This window comes from Phocoena sinus, chromosome 8, assembly GCF_008692025.1.
Source record: "Phocoena sinus isolate mPhoSin1 chromosome 8, mPhoSin1.pri, whole genome shotgun sequence".
Lineage (NCBI taxonomy): Eukaryota > Metazoa > Chordata > Mammalia > Artiodactyla > Phocoenidae > Phocoena > Phocoena sinus.
The window spans coordinates 11,710,097-11,734,082 of record NC_045770.1 but is presented as its reverse complement, the minus strand read 5'-3'; the positions used below and the strand labels follow the sequence as shown (position 1 = coordinate 11,734,082).

The 23,986-nt window shown below is 44.6% G+C and overlaps 1 protein-coding gene across 11 annotated transcripts in view; it reads left to right on the top strand.

The window, feature by feature from the left end:
- TECTA (tectorin alpha) overlaps nt 1–23,986 on the top strand; it is an 85,741-nt gene that overhangs the window by 5,170 nt on the left and 56,585 nt on the right. For 4 of the 11 annotated variants that reach the window (XR_004351127.1, XR_004351128.1, XM_032640624.1 and 1 more), the window contains 9 exons: nt 1,424–1,653; nt 5,877–6,019; nt 7,202–7,257; nt 8,584–8,597; nt 9,808–9,872; nt 13,038–13,171; nt 15,865–16,152; nt 19,948–20,085; nt 20,432–20,597. Coding sequence is in view for 9 of the 11 variants with exons in the window: in XM_032640624.1 (XP_032496515.1) it covers nt 7,246–7,257; nt 8,584–8,597; nt 9,808–9,872; nt 13,038–13,171; nt 15,865–16,152; nt 19,948–20,085; nt 20,432–20,597 (817 nt within the window). In the remaining 2 variants the exon portion in view is untranslated. Of the gene's footprint in view, nt 1–490; nt 676–1,423; nt 1,654–5,876; nt 6,020–7,197; nt 7,258–8,449; nt 8,598–9,807; nt 9,873–13,037; nt 13,172–15,864; nt 16,153–19,947; nt 20,086–20,431; nt 20,598–23,986 lie in introns of those variants that run through there. The other 7 variants (XM_032640621.1, XM_032640626.1, XM_032640622.1 and 4 more) reach the window with 7 other exon arrangements.

Here is a 23,986-nt window from a genome sequence, read left to right as displayed (position 1 = left end):
TTATTGATACCTTTTTATACTTATTGATACCTTTTTATACAGCAAAATTAGCATATTATATACTATCATGCACCTTGCTTCTTTTCGCTTAAAATGTATCTTGGAAGTCTCTCTATAGCAACATATGCGAAATCACCTTACCCTTTGTTTATAATATAAGATATAGTATTCCATTAATAGTGTGGTATATAGTTTATTTGACCAACACCTCATTGATAGACATTTGAGTCTTTCGTTGTTCTCTCTCCCAATCTCCCTCCCTCTTTTTTTCTCTTTTTTACTTTTTTCAATTTGCTGCAGTAAAAAGCAGATGTTCTTTTACATGTTTGAAATAAATCTGTAGAATACATTCCCAGAAGTGGGACTGCTAGATCAAAAGGTCAGAGTGTTTGTAATTTTGATAGATATTGCCAAATTGTTCTCCACTGGAATGACATAAAAGAACTTTTTTTTTTTTTCTGATTTTAATACTTGTCACATCCCTGCAAAGTCAAAGACTTTACTGATCTTGGGCTTGATACCTGCAAGATGTTAGTGCAACCAAGATGGCGTTCTTCCCAATTAGGCATGCAAATCTAGGCACTTGAATTCAACACATAATAGATTTGCATGAGCCATGCATATCGTCTGTCTTATGAGCTCTCTTTCCTTGGAATCTGCAATTTTTAATCATCGGTGAGTGAGATTTCACCTCTGCAGGAGAAGGTATATGTATTATTTATCCTGAACAATGTATGAGCATTTGTTTCAGCTGAGTGCCCTTGAAAAGTGATAGACAAATAGTGCTAAAACCCTCTGTTTATTGTCTGTAGTAAGCTTTAATCAGAGCTGCTTCTTGCCGACCAGTGAAATTCTTCTAGAACTACTTCGTGCTACTTGGTGAATAGGGAATATAGAGTGTCTCTCCACTCGCCCTGCCCCTTTTCAACCTTATTGCTAATGTGCTAACAAGGATGTTAGAATAAGACCAGTTGTGAGGTTTTTTTGGTTATGTTGGTCTACTTAGAATTATCTATTACAAACTCCTTGCCTAGAGATAGATACTAGAGTTACTTTCAGAAAATATCTGTGAGTCCTTGATTACATTTCAGAGCTGAGCATCGTTTATTATTGAGATCTTAGATCTAGAAAGTCTTGCTAGTTAATAAACATTAATGTTACTCAATGTGATTTTCAAAGAGCCAATGCCATTTTTCTCATAATTAAGAGTCCAGTGTCTAGGCGGAGTAAGATCAGCACAAAAAGAAAATTACTTAGAGGCAAATAATATTAATTCTTTAAAAAGACATGTTCTAGAGCATTTGTGCTACGATTTAAACTCCTAATGCTTGCAGCTTGCCGTTAAACGATTATTACCATGATACTAGTAAATATGAAAATTTTAGAAATATGACATCAGGTTTTTAAACATTTTTCTCTTAAGAATGAAAAACAGACTTCAGGAGAACCCATGAAAGTTAACCCAGGTGTCCAAGAATGAAGATTCCAAGGCAATAAGAGAAGCAAACTTCCAGATGTGGTGCTCTTGAGACCCTTTCATCATGAACATCTTTACTGTTCAGGAGAAGTCTTCACGAACATAATTGCATTTTCTATATCACCTCATCCATTTCAAGGATTCTGCTGTGGCTAACTACCATTTTCAGGGAGAACGTACGCATAACCTTCGATGTAATCACCTTATCCAGCTAGATCTAGGAGGTTGAACATCATTCAGTCAGTGGATAAGTGGTAGAAACAACTGCACTACAAAAATATCTGGAATCTCCATGGCAGATTATACAATGAAGCAAAATGATCCGTTGTAGAGGGCTTGTACATTTATCCAAGACACCAATGTGGCAGATTCAGATGGCTAGGAGGAAGATGCTAAGGTGGAGTTAGGAGTGCAAAAGGTTTATTGGGTAATAACACCTGTGAAAGAAAAGGGGAAGAAGAAAGATGGGGCAGGAGGGGGCATCGCACCATGCAGCAGCCCTGACAAAGTCTGCAAGCCCAATAGGATGCTCTGGAGCAAAGATTTCCTATTAGGGGCATCCCAGTTAGGTCCTTTTACCAAAGCTTTTCTCAAGTCATTGATGGAGGAACACAGGAACATGACCTCAGCTTGAACACTGATGCAGACGCCAAAGGAGCCAACAGTTGGGAGCTGTCAGCTAACCATACTCCCTGTGGCTGGAAAGCATTCTTTTCTTGAAGATGGATCTGAGTGGTGCACGACTGTATGTACCACACAGTCCACCCTGTGCCATGTGTAGATGCAATTCTCCATCCATGATCAGAACCAGCTCCTCCAGGGCTCTTCCAGAGGGGAACCTCAGAAAAGGGAGGTTAGGGGAACGGACTACAGCCCGTGACACTGCAGATGGTTTCAGAGTCACGACTGGTACCCACCATCTCCCTCTTCCATTATCCATTCTATCACCTCTGCTGGCCTCAGTGGTTTACCTAGTGGTTTTCCCCAAACCCTGATTCCTGCGGAATCTGAATCCCTGGTAACTATATGCTGCTCAGACTTGGGTTGCTATGCGTGTCCATCACAGTCGCAACTGGGCCAGGGAGTAGCAAGAGCCACCATCATGGGTCACCTGAGTTCCACATGTCTTACCCCTTGAGCCTGTCACGCAACAGCAGCTCCACCTCCTCCCGCTTCTCAGGGTCGGGGATTCCTAATAGGGTGGTGGCTCGTCTTTCCTGCTAGTCTCTGCAACAAGGAACCCAAAGTACCCAGGCGGCATCACAGCCATAGCTTGTAGGTCCGTGGGACTCTTTCCGTGTCCCCTGGTGAGAGCACGCCTTCCTGGAAACCAGGATGTCAAACTCTGCACAACCTAGAGATGAGGGGTTGGGAAGCCAAAGTCCCTCAATAATGATTGGGAGTACTTGCAGGTGGGGCTACTCCTGCTTCCACACTTTGGTGCCTGGACCCATGCATTCCTCCTACTGGGGACACTGCTCCAACCAGGGGCTCCTACTGTAATCTTGGGCCCACGCTCACATCCCTTTTTGTAAAGTGGCCTCCCTGGTTGGATGCTATTTTGCATGGAATTCTATGCCTGTGGATCAGGCATTCTGCAAGCCTCTCACTAGTGGTGCTGACTAAGGCCCTGTGGGCAGGAAAAGCATACACATATCCAGAGTCCAGGTCTATTCCTGGGAAAAGGAACCATTGGCCCTTCCAGGATGAAGGTGGTCCAGTGTAGTCATTTTGCCACCAAGTGGCCAGTTGGTCTCCCCGAGGAACAGTGACAGACTGAGGGCTTAGCTTTTGTCTCTGTTATTGGCAGGGTGAACATTCAGAGGCCAGGATAGCTAACTCAGCCTTGCTAAATAGGAGTTCATGCCATTGGGCTCCTGCATAACCTCCATCCTTGCTGCTGTGGCCACTTCATATACGTGCCCATCATACCAACACTGACAAAGGCTGCTTCAGGTCAGCTGCCCAAGTCATTTTGTCTACTTAGTTGTTTAGTCCCTCTTCTGTAGTGGATGCTTTCTTTTGGGTGTTAACATAGGACACAAAGATCTTCACACTTCATGTCCATTCCCATCTGTCTATCCACATGTCTCTACTCCAGGCCTCCTTGCCACTTTTTTATTTCCAGGCCCTTGTCCAACTAGATATGTGATTCACCATTGCCTATGAATTTGTACATGTTCTAACATCAGACCACTTTGACACAGAGTATTTGGGGGCAAGATATAATGCCCCCAAGTCCACCCACTGGGAAAATATTCCTCTATCATTGTCTTTCAAGGCCACCCTTGCGTGAGGCTGTAGCGTAGCCACCATATGCTTTGGGCTTGCAGACACACACCAAGCCAATCCATCCACACTCCAAGCTTAGGCTTTTTCATCCTCCTTCAGCTTGTCATATGCACCGCCCACCTCGCACTTCACATAGGGCCATATGTGTTATCTGGGTTGCGGGGCGGGGTAACCAGTGTAACTCTGAAAGGTGACATGGATTCTGGGCTACCTAGTTCAGCAGCTTGCTCATTGTCAGTTCAAGATATGCAGCTATGCCATTTCCATCTTAGGGTAGATTGCTGCTGGGACCCCCTGACTTTATGTCTTGGGGGGTCCAACAGGGCCCAGCTCATGAGGGGAATTTCTTGGCACGTGGTCACTTGTATCTTGGTCAAATGTTCCATCATAGGGTACATTCTCATGCCAGGAGCTGATTTTCAGGAGGTGTGTTATTTTTTGCTGTGGATGTCACGACTTTGGTCCAGAACTCCAGGGACCTGAGTTATGGTTTTCCCACTGGGGTTTGCAATAAACATCACATTTCATCTTTTTCTGCCCCTAACATCTCCGACAACAAAGCACCTACTGAACATATGACCGAAGTGGCAGGGTTGCTTGCATTACAGTCTGGAGCTGCTACAAAGCTCTTTCATGCTCTCAACCCAAGTCAAAGCTGGCTGAATTCTATGTCACCTGGTATGTGGGCTGGAGCAGTTTTTGTAGGTACGGAATATGTGGCCTTTAGAACCCAAAGAAAGCTACGAAGAGGGGAGAATTTCTTTGTAGAGAGGTTGCAAGATACAGCCATTTGCTTTTTGCTTTGGAGGGGAGATCCCAGCATGTCTCTGACCACTGGATTCCTAAAAGTGTTACTGAAGTACTAGCCTTGAATCTCTGAAGAATGTAACTCCCACCTTCAGAGCACATGTGTGTTACCCAGGCCTCCGCCCACTTCTTCCTCATTGTGCCAATCAACGTTGTCAACGTTGTGAATCAAGGTGATGTTCTATAGGAGACATTCCATCCAATCTCAGCAAAACTATAAATGTATGTTGCTGTCTGTTCCATTTGAAGATGAACTATTTTTCTGATCCTCGCGCCTGAATCAGGGGAAAAAATGCATTTGCCCAATTAACGGCCACATGCCATGTATCTGAAGCCATGTATCTGAAGCCATCTGTACTAACGTAGTATCTACAGCAAAGATGTGTTAGTACAGCAGATGCAAACTGGAGCTACTACTTGGTTGAGCTTGCAGTAGCTCACAGTTATTCTTCAGGATCCATCTTGCCCAATTAAATGGAGATATGATAGATCCCACCACCCCTGCTCCCTAAGAGTGACACTAATCTTCACCATCTTCCCCCAACCCCAGGATGCAAGACTCTTTTGTATTTACTACCTTGGCTGGAGTAGGAGGATCAATTTCCTTCCTTGCTATGACAGCTTCTACCACACAGACCAAGGACCAAATGTGTCAAGTATATTAAACCCAATTATATGTAGGGACTTGGGGACTGACATCCAGGTAGGTCGGCAGCCCCTGTGGGCCTGCTGGGACTTGGCCAGGTCTCCTTTTGTTTCCTTGGCCTCTCTGTTCTCACTCTAACAGGGTCTTTGGGTATCAATGTTAACTCAAACCCCTTGTTCAACAGTCCACAAGATATCTAGGCATTCCCCTCCCCCAGTCTACAGTCAATCAAGTAAATGACCGTAGGTCCTTTGGGGGAAGGACTGAGAGAATCACTACTGTACACACTTGCCATGATGTTGCAGGATTCTTCCCTTTGGTGACCTGGTTACCTTTTTAGTCTATGGATTCCAGATTTGAAAAACTGACTCAGATCCACAAACTGAGCAAAGGATCAAGACTTTTCATTGGGGCCACTGTCTTTGGCCTCTTGCTCAACCATTCTTGCTCTTTTTTATTCTATATAGTAAGCAATACCCTTGTTGGCTGCCCATCTACTTTGCCCCTTGGATGCCATGCTCTATTAATCATCTCCATAACTCTCTATGGATCAGGGCCCCTTGGCTACAACTCTGACCTGCTTGGTTATTATGAAGATTCGACCCCCTTGGCTTCAGGCAGTAGAGTGCTGCGACCTGGTCTCTGTTGTTTCAGGTGCCCATCATCCCCACTGCGACTGGACAGTCGAGTTCTGTGACCACCGCTCCTGCCGTCAGCCCTGACCTGCTGAGGGGAGCCCCCCCGAGCTTGTTTCTGACGCTTGTGCGTCTCTCACCAGCATATTCCTGCTGCCTTTGGTGGGTGATGTGTCTGTCCTCTGGGCCTTTCCGTGGGACGTGATCATCTGTTGGGTCTTCTGGAGTCACATGATATACATGCGTGTCCATGTCTCTGAGAATTTTAATCCCTCCTTCTGCCATCTGCCACAGTAATTTGGACATTTCAACCCCAATGTATATACATTATATATATTTATACACACACACACACACATATATAAAATCCCAATGCATAAAATTATATACACAAGTCCAAGTTTTTCCCAATTAGACCCTGATTTGGGCATAGTAGAGCTGCTTCAGCTGAGCCCTTGATATAGCCTTTGTCACCTCAACTAGGTTCTCCAGAGCAAAAATTGCCCATTAGGGGAGTCCTGCATTGGATGGAAAGTGCTGAGGCAATTGTCCCACCACCTCGCCCAGTCACGGATGGGGTTGCCCTTGGCTCCAACAGTGAGGCTGAGCCTGAAGGAGCTCACAGCTGGAGGCTCGTGGCCGTCCACATTTCTCACTGCATCATTTCAAACTAGCTCAGATCTGACTATTTCTTTCACAGAAGGTGTAAGAAACTTAAGAAAACAAAACAAAACAGAAACAATCAGCATATAAGGCTTATTCTACTCATTTTTAGGAATATTTTTTTGTTTTGTGTTTTGTTTGAACTGCCTTTCCTCCTGCCTAAAAAGCAGCTTCCATCTATGCCATCTTTGTAAAACACAAGTTGTCTTGGGTTACTAGCTCCAAGCCACGCCCACACCACCTTTGGTCTAAATCTTGTCAAATCTTGGCTCACTTCACCCTTTCAAACAGAATAAACCCTCCTGCCGACATGGCATAAAAAGAGATTTTTGTCATTTTTCCCTCTGTGACCACTGAGTGTACACCCGGAATACATGCTCACTAACTGACTCCCCAGCCCAACCAGCGATAAGCCAGCTCCGTCTGTCCTCAAGCACCTGGCACTCGCTTGCACCCAGCTTCTCAGTCATTCTGATCCATTTGCCACCATCTTGTGTATCTGGTTAGCCCAGGTGGCATTTATCCCAGGAGCAGTCCTGCCCCAAGAAGGATGAAACATTTAATATGGGTCAAAAGGCTGAGATACAGATACCCACGAGTGCATGAAGGAAGACCAAAGCAATTACTGTGACACTAGCAGTTTTTAAAATGGAACCAACTCTTTTGCTTCACTACAGTTAGGTTGACTGCTGGACTGAAACCTTAACAAAGGCTGGGCAAGGAGAATGCTCTTTGAGGTGAGTCTTGGATTTGAGTTTGATTTTATTTTGGACAGGCACCCCAAAAATCAGATTTTCTGTTACATAAATATGTGCCTTGGGGAGGAAAATAGTCACTTGACATCTGAAAGTAAATGTGGAGAATTCGTAAAACCTACTGAATCACCACGGGATTATGGGGAAAATATTGAATAATTTAGACTGAAAGACTAGTTTCCCAAACCTCTTGTCCATTTTAGGACAATTTGTTCAAAACTGGAATTATGTCTTTTGATACAGTTGGCATTTAAATGTCTGGTCAGAGAGAACTTTGAAGCAATTTTTAAATTCCCACTGATTTACAGAGAGTTTTCTCCTGCTACCTTCAAATGATTTCCTTTTTTTAACAAGTCTCACTTTAAATATTTTGGATAGTAAACTTAGTTTCTGCCTTAGCCAATGTTTCTCATTCTGCATCGAACCGGACACCTTTTTACCTCGTTCACGATGGATGCCTTTTAAATACCTACTGCAACTTTCGTCGGGGGGGGTCTCTCTGTCCCCACTCCCTCCAAGGACCCTCGCTGGGTATCTGTGGAGGTTTCCAGAGCCCTTGGTTTTTCCCTTGTGAAAGATCCTGCCTTGCGTTGGTTACCTGTCCCCTGGCCTAACCCGCTGCCCTGCGGTGTATCAGAGGGAAAAGGGCAGGAATAAAACCTAGAAAAGTTTGAGACGGTTTCTTTCAATACTTCACGCACACCTGTGAAAAAACAGGGTAGAGCCTATTTGTGGCAGCCGTTCAAAAGCAGAGAAACAAAAAAAGACTTTGGTAGAAAACCAACTTTAAATATTGCAGGCAGCAGCTTTGTTTGGTGTTTGAATCCCATGCTGGTGGATGCTAATTCCGTAACATTATACACTTGCCTTTTTTTGGGTACAAAGGTAGAAGGGGGGTTTTCTTCTGTGTTTTTCAGTGCAAAGTGATTCCGATCAGAAAGGACCAAGGTTTCAGCTCCAAGTAACTGACATTTCCATCTGAATCTACTCTCTTTTTTTTTTTTTAAGGGGGGAGAAAAAGGTCTAGTTTTTCAGGAAAAGAACCTCTCTACGCAATCCTGAAACTGATCTTTAGATTTACTTTTCCTTAATCAATAGAAGAAAAACTTGATTGCAACTCAACACTTACGTGACTCTAGCGCAGGACTAACTGAATTTTTGGTTTTGAGAGTAGGGGATTCAGACATCATTTCAGGAATCAGAAATAATTGGCAGCAAGTGGGGGAGAACTGACATGAATTCTTGTTTTACCTAATTTTTCCTGGTTTACCAAGATTTGGCTTAATATTTCCGACTCCATTCCTCCAGTCTCTGCAGAACAGGTTAGTGACATTTTTCATAAATACAAATATTTAAATGAATCCTCCTTCCTGCTCTCTGAACTGTTTCCCTAAGGACTCCAGCCTTAAACCTGCCTCACATCTCCTTCTGCTAAAAGCTGTGTGTGATCTCTGCTAAAGGCTTCCTCCCATTTTCAGCAAAACTGACTAATATTTATTATGTGCTTAAGATTTCAATGTGTGTGCTTGACAACTGAAGATTTACAGTAAAACTCACAGGGGAGACTCACTGATTTTCCATAGAAGTCTGTCTGAAGAATTGTGATAGCTTCCAATAATTAGAGAAGGGTTTTTAGTTTTAAGAATGCTATCGGAAGCAAACTCCAGTGTCTACCCATGCACTTGGTGCTGACGCAGGAGTATGTGTAATTTGGAGCTTGCCTCTCAGCTCTACAGAGCGGCACAGATCATCCAAGGGGTAAAGCCAGCGGTCCAACGGATTGTAACTAAAATGAAAACAAGTTCACTTTTGTGATGTTCTTTCTCTAATTAATTTGCTGCGACTAATTACTTGCTTGTGTACCGGATTCTATTTCTATTGTAATTCCAAGGAGCCACCCCTGGCATGGTTCTTTTTTTATTACATGTCTATTATTCATTTCACATATGGAAAGTCAGTGGACAGTCTTCTACAACCTGTGACTCTGGTCTGTACTTCAGAGTGATGGACTGGCTCTATAGTTTACAGAAGGTGATGGCAAACTCTAAATCCTCCTACCTGTAGGACCACATTGTGTTTTAACTGACTTTTATGGGATCCTGATTGAAAGCTGTTGCGAAAATTAGGAGAGCCTGGTCTCACAGAGGATGGATGTCTGTTCTAGAGACACAGCAGGCATCTTTAGAGTGGGGTCCTGTTTCTCAGGGCTTTAGTAGCTGGAGAGTAGATGCCTTTCCTTGACTCATTGCCGTGCTCATTGATTCTTTCTAATTTCCTGACAATTTGAATGATCTCATTACACTTCCAAACTGCTTCTCATGGGGGAATCTAATTTGTTCATGAGGTGTTGAACGTAGGAGGGCCCGCCAGCATCCAGGGCATTTCATCCTGACTCAGAACTGTTGATGTTGTTATGTGAATGTTCTATGATGGTTGTGATGTGTCTTGGGACTTGCCACCAAACACACCTGGTGTTCTATTTACTCTGGCAAGCTGGGGATTTTTTTTTTCTTTTTCTTTTTAAAATTCCAGGATGAATTATTCATCATTACTTAGAATTTGGGTCTCTTTCATCTTCGCACTTGTACGGCACCAAGGTGAGTACTACAAACTTCCATAAAGCTCGTGATTAGCATGCCCTTGAATGTATAAAGAGACGCTTTTGTTGGAACTGTAATTATCAGGGCAGGTGTACGTGTGTCTACAGTTACAACAAGAAAAAAGTAAATTAAATTCTGCCGTCAAGGGCAAAATACATTAACTCTGAATGATGTTCATTTACATTCCTACTTTTTCTTATTTCACTTCGAACACAATTTGTATATACCAAGTTGCCCCATGTCAATGGAATAAGTCTTTAAGATAATGCAAATTATTTTCGTTAAAAGTACACAGGGTAGGTGTGTGTGCATCCCATGCCTGATGATTGATTCCAATGAAGGCATTTCACTGGTGGCACAGACTTTAAAAAATACACTTGTTTAAGCCAAAATGAGGGAGTTCCAGTGGCATTAATGTCAGTGACTTGAGTATCAGTGGCCATTTACAATGGCCAAAAATCTAAAACTGCAAGTGAAATAAGAAAAATTTTCCCCTCCGTGATTCATCCTTTTTCTCTATGTAGCATTGCCCCGGGTAGGTAGGAGATCTCATGCATTTCTACAGTTTTTGAATTTTAGGCAAGAAAGATGGGAAAGTCTATATCGATTTGAAACTTTTATGGCTAAAACTCTAGAGCATCTTCTTTGTTTTGTTTGTTTAGTTCAGCGGACACGTGATTACAAGTCTGAGTGAACAGATCTATAAGGCATGTGGAGCCCTAACATTTTCCTAGGATTGGATAAACTTAAGCAGTTGTAGCAGGCAGGCTATAGTGTGAAACCCCACAATAATGACTCCAACTGCCTCTAACCTCGTACTCCTGCTCTAAGAAAGTATGTCTTATTTGGAGAAAAAAATAAAAAACAACGTTCTGGGAACATAGAGTTTATTGTAAAATTCCTGGCCTAAAATCAGCATGGGTGAGGAGATTCTATCTTCTATTAACTCTGATTCTATTGATAGGCTATGCTGTTAACAAGCTATATTTTTATAATAGTAATGACTTCTAAGGTAGGAATTGCTGTAGTTTAAACCTACTCCCTTTTATTAGTCATATTTTTTTATTCAACAACTATTTGATAAGTACTTACAATATTAGATATCTTGATTATTTGAATTCTTCTTAAAATTGAAAAATGTTGATTGTCCATCCTTTCCTGTTCAAAATCATGAGCTAGTTAGGATCATTCCTGAAGGGATGAATCTTGCAAATTTGTGTCACCTTTGGAGCAGAGAGAGAAGTTAGGGACAATCTCTCTGACCATAGTTTTCTGTCTCCTCAGGAGGGGCATGGATTTCTCCTGTCCTAGGCAGATTGGCCAACACTGCCCCGAATACCAATTAATCTTTCTATTCAAATGATTACAATTCAGCATGAATTTGAGACCTTGTACACACTTGGACATCACTTCTAAAAAGTTCCCCATGAAGGATAAATCCATGACACGATTTGATTTATTATTATTAATTTGAGAATGTTCATTACCCTGCAGATTTAATAAGTACCTGTGTATAATTCTATGATAGGGATTATAAAGAGATTTTTTTTAAAAAATTGCTTCCTTCTGGGAATTTGGAATTTGTTACCTCTATGTAATTATGACTGTTAGAGAAACCTTTTTTGTCTACTGATGGTGACATTAAATAAAGCACGTGGGCTGAGTGCCCCTGTGATAAAACTAACTACAGCACCTCCCAAAGATTTCCTTTAGTTGGCTTCACAGAGACTTCTGAAGGTTGGGGAACGATGCTTATACACTAATGACCAGGCTCGTCTTCCCCATTTCCCTCTTGATGTTAGTTAGCCCTTGGAAACAGAGTAGCTCTTCCCCCAGGCAGACCTCCCCTCATTCCCTGCTCCACGAGGAGAGAAGCTGGCACTCGGCCAGGCACTACTGAGCTGCTCTCTGGTCACTCGGCCACTCTCTTACATGAGCTGCTCTCTGCTCACTTAAAGGCTCCCAAAAGAGCAGGGCAGCCCTTGGTAGTTTCTCGCCAGCCTATCGGCTCCATCAGCACAGAGCAGGGATTTTCCCAAGGAGGGGCCCCCGACCTTGGGATGGGGCATCAACACCTGCAAGCAGGTGCCTCACGAACTGTCAGCAGAAGCCCCAAATGCATTTGCCACACATGAGTTAAGAAGACGGAAGAACAGATGATGTTCTATTGCTCAGTTTTCATCCAAGAAAAGAAAGGACAGAGGCAAAGAAACATTACACCCCAGATACAGATTATTTCATAAATGCCATTGGACCTGATCATCAGTAATGTAGACCCTGGGGAAATTGTCTAATTTCTCTCTCTGAGCTGGGCCACCCCTTGCAAGAGTTTGGATGAGAATCTTCTGAGAAACAAGCCAGCTTGCCAAGAGAGGTGGTGACACGGTTACAGGAGGGGAGCTGTGTGTGTCTGTGTGATGACTCTCACCTTTGACCAGGATGATGAGTAAGCGCCCCAAGCCTCCTCCCAAAGACTGCTCAAAGGCCCAACCTCCTTTGCCCCAGAGGATCCCAAGTCTGTCTTTGTAAACAGGAGCTGGGCAGAGAGACTTCTCATGGGGCGGGAGCTCAATCAAGGTCATTCACAGGCCAGTTACTACAAACCCTCTCTTCCCACTCTTGTCCCAGATCCAACTATTGTTTATTTCCTCTGTGATCTGGTATCTTCTCCTATTGTGCATCTGGAGGAAGGGGACTCCTTTCAGGAAAAGACTTGATAGTAGAATTCTTGAGCTAGAAGGGAGTCTCATAGCCACTGGCCACGTTCTCTGTACGTTGCCTTCTGATCAAGGATTCAGCGGGCTAAGCCACACCAGACCTAGAGGCACCTCTCAGTGCTCTGAGAGCCCCAGGCAGGGCTGATTTCACAACTTTCCAGCCAGTGTTAACCACTGCTGTCTCCTAAATGTATGGAAACATAGAAATGAAGCGGGAAGTGATTTCTCTTAAGGAGAAATGCCATCACTTCCACGCTCCCCTTTCCAGAGGCAGAAGATAACGCACCGTGTCCAGCCGAGGCTGAGGATAACTGAAAAGGCTGTCTGACTTACACGTCGTTTGTAAGACTTACTGAAAGAAGCTGGCTTTAGTGGGTGGGAGGAAAGCAGCTTGCCGAACCGAAGGGGGATCGGCCATCCACCTAACCGCCCTGTCTCTTGACAGTTCAGCCCAGGGAGCTCATGTATCCATTTTGGCAGAATGACACCAAAACCCCTAAAGTAGACGACGGAAGCTCATCCGAGATTAAGCTGGCCATCCCCATCTACTTCTTTGGCGTTCCTTACCGCACCATCTATGTAAGTGACAAGCAGCCCAGCTGTTGCTCTAGGGCTCTCCCACCTTGCTGGTCATTAAGGAAAAGTATTTTAAATACCTTCTTCCAGGGCTCTGGGAATGGAGGATTTGTTGGCAGCCCAGATGACGAGTTCTGAGGTTTCATGAGCTGATAGGTTTTATGATTAAGAAAGTCAAAGGTATATTTCATGGCTAATGTTCACAGCGGAGGAGTATACAGAGCAATGGATTGCTTTTGTGGGTGATGAAACACCCAAGCGAAGCAGAGACCCCAATGCCAGGAACATTATTTCTGCCACTAGACAAGATAAAAAGATACAATGAACCATAATAGGAGCAACAGCAATTTTCTTTCCCTTCTGGGGCTGTGAAGACTTTAGGCATCTGCTCTTCTGAGGCTTCCTACCAATATGGAGCAGAGTCAAAGCAGAGTAGAGGGGTACTCAACTATTATATAAAGGTTGTTTGCAGAATTGGCCAACCTCACTGGGCCTGAGATACGCCATAGGGTCTCATTGTCAAAGCTGCATGAAGAAATGGTATCATTTGCTGTCAGAGCTCTCCTGGGCACCTGTGTTCTCAGGTTATTTTTAATTTTTTGATCATTGGAATTGCTGCTAGTGAGACTATAGCACATTGACAAGAAGATTCAGAGCAACTGAACCTGTCTTGATTTTCGGCCTTAAAAGAATTGAGTGAAGCAAATGTAGATTATATTACATCCTATTCTATTCCGTGCTCTGCCCTGGAAGAAGCAATAAAACTCCAGGCACCTCCACCTCTGGCCTCCTCTGCATCTGGAACCTCTATCTTCCCCAACTTTTGATTGATAGCTCAAGGCTGACTCCCACTAGAAAAGAGTTCCCTCTTCCATTATGTAACCTGTGGTCCTTGAACTTGCAGCATCAGCATCACCTAGGCACTTGCTAGAAATGTCACTTCTCAGGATCCACCCCAGACCTACTGAATCTGGGAGGGGGCCCAGCTATCTGTTTGAACAAGCCGTCCAGGGAATTCTGTTGCCCACAAAAGTTTGAGAACCACTGCTCTTAACTATAGAATATAATCAAAACAAATCTGGGTCATCACTAACTTCCTCTGCTAGTCTGTGTGTTTTAATCACACCACTGTTCCCTAGAAGACACATTGCTCCGGCATCCTGAAATGCCTTTTATGCTCTACTCACTGTAGAGCCTCCTTAGTCTATAACAGCTGATTGTAAGTTTCTGAATGTGTTGACCTGATTTTGGAGGTGAGAGGGCTGCACAGGACTTCCATTCTGGAAGCCTTGGTCTCCTAGACCTCTAGAACACGTGTGTTTAGTTAAGCTCCCCTTTCTCCTCCATTGTGCTAAGTGACATGGAGTGTGAATAATTCTTGCCTTTGCAGAAAGAGGGTCCTTAATTTGGGGGAGGCTTATTCGAGGGCAAATTTTTCCTTGGGTTTCCAGCACTTTAAGCCATGCAGTCTTGTTGAGGCTTCTGGGTTGTTCACTGATACTTGCAGACAGCAGACTCTGAATGTCCTTGTAGCTGGATCTCCAGCTTCCTTTCCAAACCGCACACCCTTGCTTCCAAAATAGGTTGACATACATACCCTTGGCCCAGGTACTGATAACTTATCTCTGGGATCTGAGTCACTGTTAATGTCCATAATATTACTAATTAAATATGAACCTAACAATAGAATGTTTCTCTGTTGAGGAATTGCAAGTATTCCCGTCACAGACATTCCTGCTGTTGAAACCGTACAAGCCTTTGGGTTAAATCAGCTTCATGTACCAACATACTGAGCTGCAGACACAGGCAGAGGCATATTGTTTACAGATCCTGTTTATGAGTATATATATCGGCTTGTTATTTGCAGTAAGGTTTAGTAATTTAATAAGTTTACTAAGCCATTTACAAATCATGAAGAAATCACCATAAGATAGTCATTTACATATACAGTGTAAAGTTTTCATGTCTCCATTTTGTGCAGAGACTATACAAAGAAGCTAACAAACTACAAGAGCTGTAATGGAATTGGGCTCATCTGTAGGTTGTAACCTTATCTTTTTCTGAGTACCGAGTGGTTCTGGCATCAATAGAAATCCTTTAAATGTCTCATCCAGGGTGGGATATGGTTCATCTTGAGATCTGATTTTGGTGATGGAGTATTTGATTTACCTTTCACTGACACTCCTCTTTTGTCATGTAATAGGAATCAAGGTCTAATATAGAGTTCCTCCGTTTTTTAATTTAACTTTCTGCTTCCATGTTTTTTGGGTTTTTTCCTGTCTACTTTGCATCTGTAACTCTGGATCTTCTTTATTGCCCACATAAGCCACCTGCTAGCCCAACACATGCACACACACACACACACACGCACACACACACACACGCACACACATACACACAATCCAGTAGCATTTGATAAGTATAAATAAAGACAGGATAGAGAACATGAAAATGAGGCTGATTATTAATAAGAAATGCAGCTGGCTACAAATTGAAAGTGAAAGGAAACCAATGAGTTTGTCTGGAAGCAAATGAACCTCCTAGTTGAGCAATGGAAGCTGCTGTTTTGGGGTTCTGATTCAGTAGTTTAAAAGTCGTTTCTATTCATATGATTAGGCGAGCATCTGTCTTGGTTTATGACTCTGAAATTGTCACGGTCTCAGATCCACTGTGCAAAACCTCTTTTATTTTTGTAGGTCAATAACAACGGAGTTGTTTCATTCAACGTGCTGGTGAGCCAGTTCACGCCCGAATCTTTTCCCCTAGCGGATGGGAGGGCCTTCATTGCTCCATTTTGGGCAGATGTGCACAATGGGATTCGAGGCGAGATCTATTACAGAGAGACCATGGACCCTGTCATCTTGAAAAGAGCCACCAAGGACATCAGGAAGTACTTCAAAGACATGGCAACCTTCTCTGCCACTTGGGTTTTCATTGTGACCTGGGAGGAAGTAACGTTTTATGGAGGAAGCAGCACCACACCTGTAATCATTCAAATTTTCCCTTTTCCACTACGTATTCTGACATCTAATTCTTGTCCATCTTCACTACTGTGAAGGAGTCTAATTGTTAGAGCTGAAGAATGTCAGTTTCCTTGAGTTACACTGAGGAGTCTTGCCACCCACTTTCCAGGAAACAGAGGGAGCTATCACACCTAACCAGTCCAGTCAGCTGTAATATTTCAGAAGATGTGTCATCTCTATCATGAGCCATTACAAATGTCTAAAAAGAAGCCCTCCACAAGTTTCTTGCAGTAGGTAGCATTCCTATTTTGCAGGAGACTGATTGAGACACTGAGACCCCATACGATTAGGGACCCACCAGGAACCCAAAGGTCCCTTTTCCTTACCAGAGGCCCAAATGCCTCTCTCCATCAGCTAATTTCCTTTTCTTCTTTTTTCACAAAACCTGATAGGAAAAGGAAACTAGGGTGCCAGTTTGGAGCCAAATGATCTGGCTCATTTTATTATGTTATGACCTTTTTTAAAATTGTGACCAGGGCTAGAATTATTCATATTTGATGCTAATTGGATTGGGCAGTTGAAGTGTTTCATGAATAAAGTTTCAGCATCTGCTCAGAAATCCTAAATGGGCAATCAGATAAAAACCATATAAGAAAGATTATCACTGGCATTATTATAGAGATAATCAACTTTCTACAGAAAAAGGGACAGAACGTAATTTTCAGGAAAGCCTGCCGTTTGTGTGGATGACTTTGGCAATGGAGCTTTTTTGAAGCATGAGATACGTCTTCAATGTATAATTTCCAGTAAGCAAAAACACTCAGAAATCTTCCCTCCGCTTTCTTAGGATTATTTCCAATTCCATCTGTTTTCCGATTTCCCTGGCGATGAGTCAGTTGTTTCAGGGTGGAACAGAAACTACTAAGTTAGAGGCAGAGTTGGAAAAGTGCTGGGCTTGCATTTCGTAGCTGCCCTGCTGTGAGCACCCTGCCTCTTTGCACCTTCTGACCAGAGCATCGCAATGCACTTTTATCACTAAGAGGTTCTGGAGAACAGAAAGATACAAGTTTAAACAGTGGATGCACTGGCTAGAAATAACCTCTAAAGAAGCAAAAATTTCCCCCTGTCATGTTATGGATTGCTAACGACTCCTTGGGTGATGTTTTACGTCCTTGAGCCTCATACCTTACAGCTTTAGGATGCAGGATGCCAGCGATCGATAAATTTTAGTATCAGAGGGAGAAAAATAAAGAAAAGAAATGCCCATCAAATGCGGACCACCAGTTTTTCAAAAAAAACTTCCATTGGCAGTAAAAATGGCAAGATAATTTAGATGCTTTCTGGTTTGTACTTGGGCGTAAATTTATGGACTAGGTGAGGACTCTTTCAATGAGGATGAATGAGGTAACATCTAAGTGCTCTGAGCTCCTTGGAGAAAAAGATGATAAAAATCCTCCAGAGCTGCAGGAGTGTCCATCCAGCCCTGTCTTCGAAATCGGCCCCCTCTTCCATCTCCCATTATCCTAGGCCCCCCCTTCTTTAGAGGAACACGTATCAACAGGCCAACTAAACACTGGGCATGAGAGATCTTTTAGAAGCAGAAGCCCAGTAGAAAGTCAAGAGTATGTGTTTACTTTAAGGAAGGAAAACTAATATTTATTGAGGCTGACTGTGAACCCAGGGCTGTGATAGGCTATCTTTGCAAATCATTTAGCCCTCACAAGAATGTTCCCAAGGAAGCTCGCCGTCCACTTTAAAGGTGAGGGGACAGGCCCAGAGAAGTTAAGTAACTTGTCCAAGTGTCAAGAAAAGGGATTTGAACCTCATACGCGGCAGAGCAGGGTGCAAACCCAGTCTCCTAACTCTGAATCCTGAACTCTTTCCTCAGCTGCCCCCCCCCCAGGTAGCGTTAGAAGTCCTCTGAAGTATAAAAGGGCTTTTCAAGAATTAAAAACATGGTTTTACAAGAACAGATCCAGAGGAGTCTTACAACCCATGTTGAAGAGTTACCTGTGGGGGGGGGGGGGTGTGTGAGAGTGAGGGAGAAGGTGCATGAGGGCGAGCCAGCTTCTGGAGCGTTCTTAGGATGGCTGGCTGGTTTTAAGGTGACTTCTGGGATCAGACATGGGTTGCTTTCAAGACCTGCTTGGACCAAAGATATTTCCAACTTTATTTCAGGAGAAGGAATTCACATCCGGAAGGAGCATCCTGGTCTGAAGGAGGGTTTAGCTTTGGTCCTTGTGTGATGTTGACTTTATGCCTTTCTCTTGAATCTGACCCCACAGCGGCCATATAGGTGACTGCTCCCTCCTCTCTGTGTCCCACTTTGCCCTTTTGTTGAACGGGGCCGGAGAATGGAGGCATAAACCTGGGCGGTTCTATCATAAACGCCATCAGCTGTGGCAAGCACGGAGCTTGAGGAGAAAGTTCTCGTGTACAAAAAGGGCTTTTCTTTACTTGCACCTTTTCTCCCTCCCTGGGACTGTCTAGGATGGGAGATTTGGGGCTTCCAAGATCCTCTACCCCAGTTTGATTACACAGGATAAGGATGTGGGTCTTCCTCTGCATCTGACAGAATGTTAACCAGGACGGTATCGGGCAGCTGGGAAAATGCTAGGTTTGAACAGAAAAGGTCGAAGCAGCCTCTCCTTTTAACTCTGTTTTTTACTTGAATTTCCTGAAAACATGCATCAGCGGGTAGGGATTAGCAAAGGGAAATAGTAAAGGACAGAGTTTGCTACAGCTTGTTTCTGGAAACTGTTTGCAAGACTGATTTGAATGTATATAACATCTCTGTCCTAAAAAGTTGAAAATTAAGACCGTGTGTAATGACAGTGCACGAAGAGATCAGACTGGGAGCTCTGGCTCCAATTCTGTTTTCTGTTGCTGGGTCACTGTGGAACTTCCAGCAATTCATTTCCCTTGAGCCCTCAGTTTTCTTAGCTCCTATGATGGGAATGGGCCAAAAAATTGCCTGTCTTAGCATTGGTTGAGGTACAGATGGAGGTGGAGAATTTTGCAGATATAAAGTGATGTATAAATGCTCCATTAGAGGAGCGATTTCTCCCCACCAAGTGCTTTTTAAAAATCAATTTCCAGGGGCTTCCCTGGTGGCGCAGTGGTTGAGAGTCCGCCTGCCGATGCAGGGGACGCGGGTGCGTGCCCCGGTCCGGGAAGATCCCACATGCTGCGGAGCGTCTGGGCCCGTGAGCCATGACCGCTGAGCCTGCGCGTCCGGAGCCTGTGCTCCGCAACGGATCACTTTCCAACCTGCATTTAAAAGAGGGGGAGACATCTCACCAAGATTAGCGGTGTGTTCCAGGAAGCGAGAGAGCAGGGCCCATGCCACCACTGGAGTCACACCGACTGGCATTTGCGTGCTCTGCCCTCTCCCTCCCCACCCCCACGCCCTACCCCACTTGCTCTGGGAACAGGTGCTCACAGCCCTCTCCCTGGCTTGACTAGTTCCTATAGTTTATTCTCATGCTGCCATCTATAGGTGCCCACGTATTATCACATGCTGAGTCGGGCCGCTGACTTTCCTATCTGGTGCCAGTCAGCGATATAAGAGGGATGCTGAGTCAGCCTCTAGGTTATTCTCAGGCAATTTCTTTTCTGGATGCACAGCCCACATGTCTTGCTTTTCCCCCTGGAGGTGAGAACATATTTGGAGAGAAGGCAGAGCACAGAGGCTGGGGTCAGAGCAGCTCTGAGCTGCTTGAGTGGGGAGGGGGCAGGGTAAAGGGAGCTGCTACTGGGGAGAGGAGCTCCTGGGGATGTGAGTCCTGAGCCCACCCACCCATTCGCATCCTGCAGGTGAACACCTTCCAGGCCGTCCTGGTGTCTGACGGCACCTATACATTCACGCTCTTCAATTATTACGAAATCAACTGGACCACTGGGACAGCGAGCGGCGGTGATCCCCTGACGGGTCTTGGGGGAGTGATGGCACAGGTAGGTGGTTCTCTGGCTCATCCTCCTATGTGTTTCTGAAGCACTGCACTCTCTTCTTATGCTCTTAGCATCTGGGGGGAATCCTGCTTTGAACTGGAGAAGCGTGTCTGATCCTGCAGGTGGACTGAGGGACTAGTCTTGCCCATCTTTGATACCTGGATCTGGGTGTGGCATGAGCTAGCGGGCCATTATCACCTGAAATGGTGGCCCCAGAGACTCCAGGAAAAGGGGTCTCTTGATTTCAGGTGTGCTGAAAACAAGATGGTGGGCAAGTAAACCAAGGTCGGGGCGGGGGTTAGGGGATGACGTGTGTGCTCAAAAGTCTGCTCTTCCTTTTGTGCTCTAGGCAGGATTTAATGGTGGAAACATCACCAATTACTTCAGCCTTCCGGGGTCAAGAACCCCTGATATTGTGAATATCCAAGAGACCACAAACGTCAATGTTCCCGGTCGCTGGGCATTTAAAGTTGATGGGAAGGAAATTGACCCAGCCAATGGCTGCACCTCCAGAGGTAAAGGCATTTCCTCTTCTCTGAGGCAAAGCAGGGTTTGTTTCGTTGAGATAGACAGGCAGGCTTTTAAGCCATGGTAGGGGGGACTCGTGGCTGATGCTTTACCCTTTGAAGTCTCTCCTCTGGGTAATGGAGATCAAGGTAATTTTTGCATGCACGTTCATCACTCCAGGAGCTGAAACCCTGCGCTGGCCATACCGCAGTTTCTGAAGCCTTTGCCTGGGGTATGAACACAGCTCCCCATTGGGAACTACTGCAAAGTGGACGAGGCTCTTGAATGATTTCGCAGCCAGAGGGACAGAAGAGAGCCCTCCTGTTTAACATTATTTTTGTTGTCGTTGTTGTTGCCATGTCCCCCTTTAAATTTTCCTTCTCATCTTTACTCCTGCTCTACCATCTGCACTTTGTAGATCCATGGGAGTGGGTGAGCTTGGAGCATCACCAAGTCTGTACGAGAGAAAATCAGTACTTCCTAGTATGATTAGAAAGAAAGGAAAAAACGTGTCATAGTCTTTAGGGTAGCTTCTCCTAAAATCCTCCAAGCAGCAGCAAAACATGCAGGAATGTAGGGAGAATCAAAGCCGGCTTTAGGTCTGTGGGAACAGCTGTAGGTGAACCTCCGTGGGTCTCCTTTACGTTGGCATCCGAAGTTTGGAGCCTCCTCTGAGATGTCCAAACCCCTTCGGCTGTACAAAACAGCCCAGGACTCTCACAGGGACACCATGGTTTATAGATTCCCGCTTCTTATATGTCTAAAAGTATTCAGAAAACAGGATTTCTGGGCGTATTTCTGCCTCTAGGAGTGGAGGCTATAGCAACTAGAATTAGTCAATCATCTATCCATCTGTCTGTGCATTTATCTACCCATCCACTCACCCACTCACCTACCCACCCAACTACCCATCCATCCATTTAGCCTTCCAGCCACTGCATGTTTCCAAATGTGCTTAGCCAATCTCTTAGGTTGGTGAAGATGGTGCTTGCTCTGGACCCCCATGACCCTACCATGGTAGAGAAGACAGCACAGAAACAGTGATGATACAATGTAAGACCTATTATGAGAGATGTGAGTGCAGGGTACTGTGTAAGCACAGAAGATGACCCTGGGGAAAATGCTTCCAGATTCCTAAGAAAGTTATGGGTTGGGATGAAAATTTCAGGAGGTCTCTTGCCCTCCTTCCGTTGAGAGCATGGCCAGGTGACCTCTGAGTCTCGGCACCCCTGAGGGCTTTGATATGTGTAATAATCAGAAGGGCCATATTCACCCGATCTGAAATGCCCACACCCTCTGCCCCCATCCCCTGCGCTGTGGTCACACTTATCAAACCTCTGCTTTTGCTCTGAGGAAAGGTCATTTGTGAAGATGGCCTGCCTGGGCATCTTTGCCTCTGTGGACTCTGTAAAGTCCTCCATGTTCGGAAGAGCAAATAAATGTTTAGAGCTAAGCCAGTATTAAACTGGACAGAAAAGAATCTAGCTCCAAAGGTCACCAGGATTTCAGAGATTGCACTCTCCTCCCTTGCAGAGTGTAAACACGTCTTCATCTAACGTCTATGAAGATACCAAACCAATGCCCCGTTATCTCTCTCGCTTTTATGGCCTGGGCTAGGGACCTACCCAGCGCCTCTCGCCTTTGTCCAAGTGTCATGGAGCTGACTGGCTGTGGCTGTGCTACCTAAGTGCCAGGTGACAGCCTCTCCTTGAGTCCCGGGAATGAAATGCTGTGATAATGGAAAACACTGGCTCGCAGAGCTGTGGGGTTGGTCAGACGCCAGCAGTGTACAAAGTCCTCACTTTGACTTCATTCTTTCCCTCCTGAGTTATGGCTTTGGGTTTCATATACAGGACAAATTCAATCTCCTCATACAGGCTGCTGTGTATTTTAATGTGCCACTGGACGTACATCAATCTAATGAGATGGGGATTTGGCCTGGGCGATAACAGGGGAAGTGTTGCATAGAGCTGGTTTATTATATCATCATTTTGCAAACAAAATTATCTCAGAGAGTCTACCTTTTGGTCCAAACCTCCTCTATTCAAAGACATTTCCCCCTCATTTATTGGAAGCCTGAGAAAGCAGAGACTGGAAATCATACCGAGTGGAGGCTGTTAGAATATATGCAGCCTGGGTGAGTGCCAAAAAGCATTGAGGTTGGAGGGGCCTGTTTTCAGGGCTGATGCATCTGACCTACTGGGACTGTGAATACATCTATTATCCCATTCAGGGGCCATATGAAACATAACTGCCCGTTGAGACATAATTGTCCCTGTTGGACAGATATTGAAAGGAGTGTCCAACTGTCATGGCTTCTGCCTGGGCTCAGCTGGCAGCTTTGTGCTCTGCATTAGGTATTCAGTTTTATAAAAATTTGAGAAACCTTTTCAAACTACGGTTTCAAACCATAATTACTCCTGGTGTATGATATTGTTTACAATTCTTAATGTTGTATCTTTGATACTTTCCTTTTCAGACAGTCTCAATGTACAAATACCTCTACCTTATTGACCTGTGCCAACTTTTTATAGCATCTCTGTTCCCCAGGAGGCAGGGATGAGAAAATAACCTTGTCCACATTCTATGGGTTAGAACATTAAGACAGGCGGAAGTTCAGCCAGTAGTCTTGGCAGTTGATTGCAGATTTGTGACCATTGCCCAGTTCTCTTGACTCCGACCCCCAACCAAGGATTAGGTCATAGCCCCCAGCCCAGAGATGCTCCCGTGTCAACTGAAGGTTGATATGAAGAACTGGTAGATTTCAAGGTTTTTGGTGGGGGAAATCATTCTTTTAGAGAAATGGTTTTAAAGACTGAAAGCCTACCAAGGCAATAGAAGTATTTTAAACATTAGCACATCCCTTAGGACCATTCCCCTCCCCATCTCACTCTCCTCCTGACGTAGGTTCTGTCAAGAAGTTCTGTCCAGGGGATAAAGAGAGAGGAGTGCTGGACTTAGACCGGGCCTAGGATGAGGGGAGAAGACAACTGGTGTAGGTGTAAGTTCTGCCGGAACAGTGTCTGTAGGATTTACGAGCCCAGAAATGTGGGAAGCCAGGGGTCAGCCCGTTCCAGAATCATCCCAGGAGGCCTGGGATTTAAATTTGTGGGTCTGACTCCTGATTCTTTTCTGGCACATACTGAGCCCCCAGCAGCTGTTTGTTGATTGAATGAGTGGATGAGTGGATGAGTGAATGAATGCTCACGTTAGCAAATGAACCGACAGTGATGCCGAGTTACCCGGGGGGTGGGTGCGGGCCTTCTTTCAGAATACCCTTCCTCTTATCGCCGAAAGGAAGGCAAGGACTGCCGTGTGTCCTGGTGTATCCCATGGAGTGAGACAATGTGTCTTTCCTTGAATGAAAGTGTGCTCACCAGTGGTGGTGACAGTAATG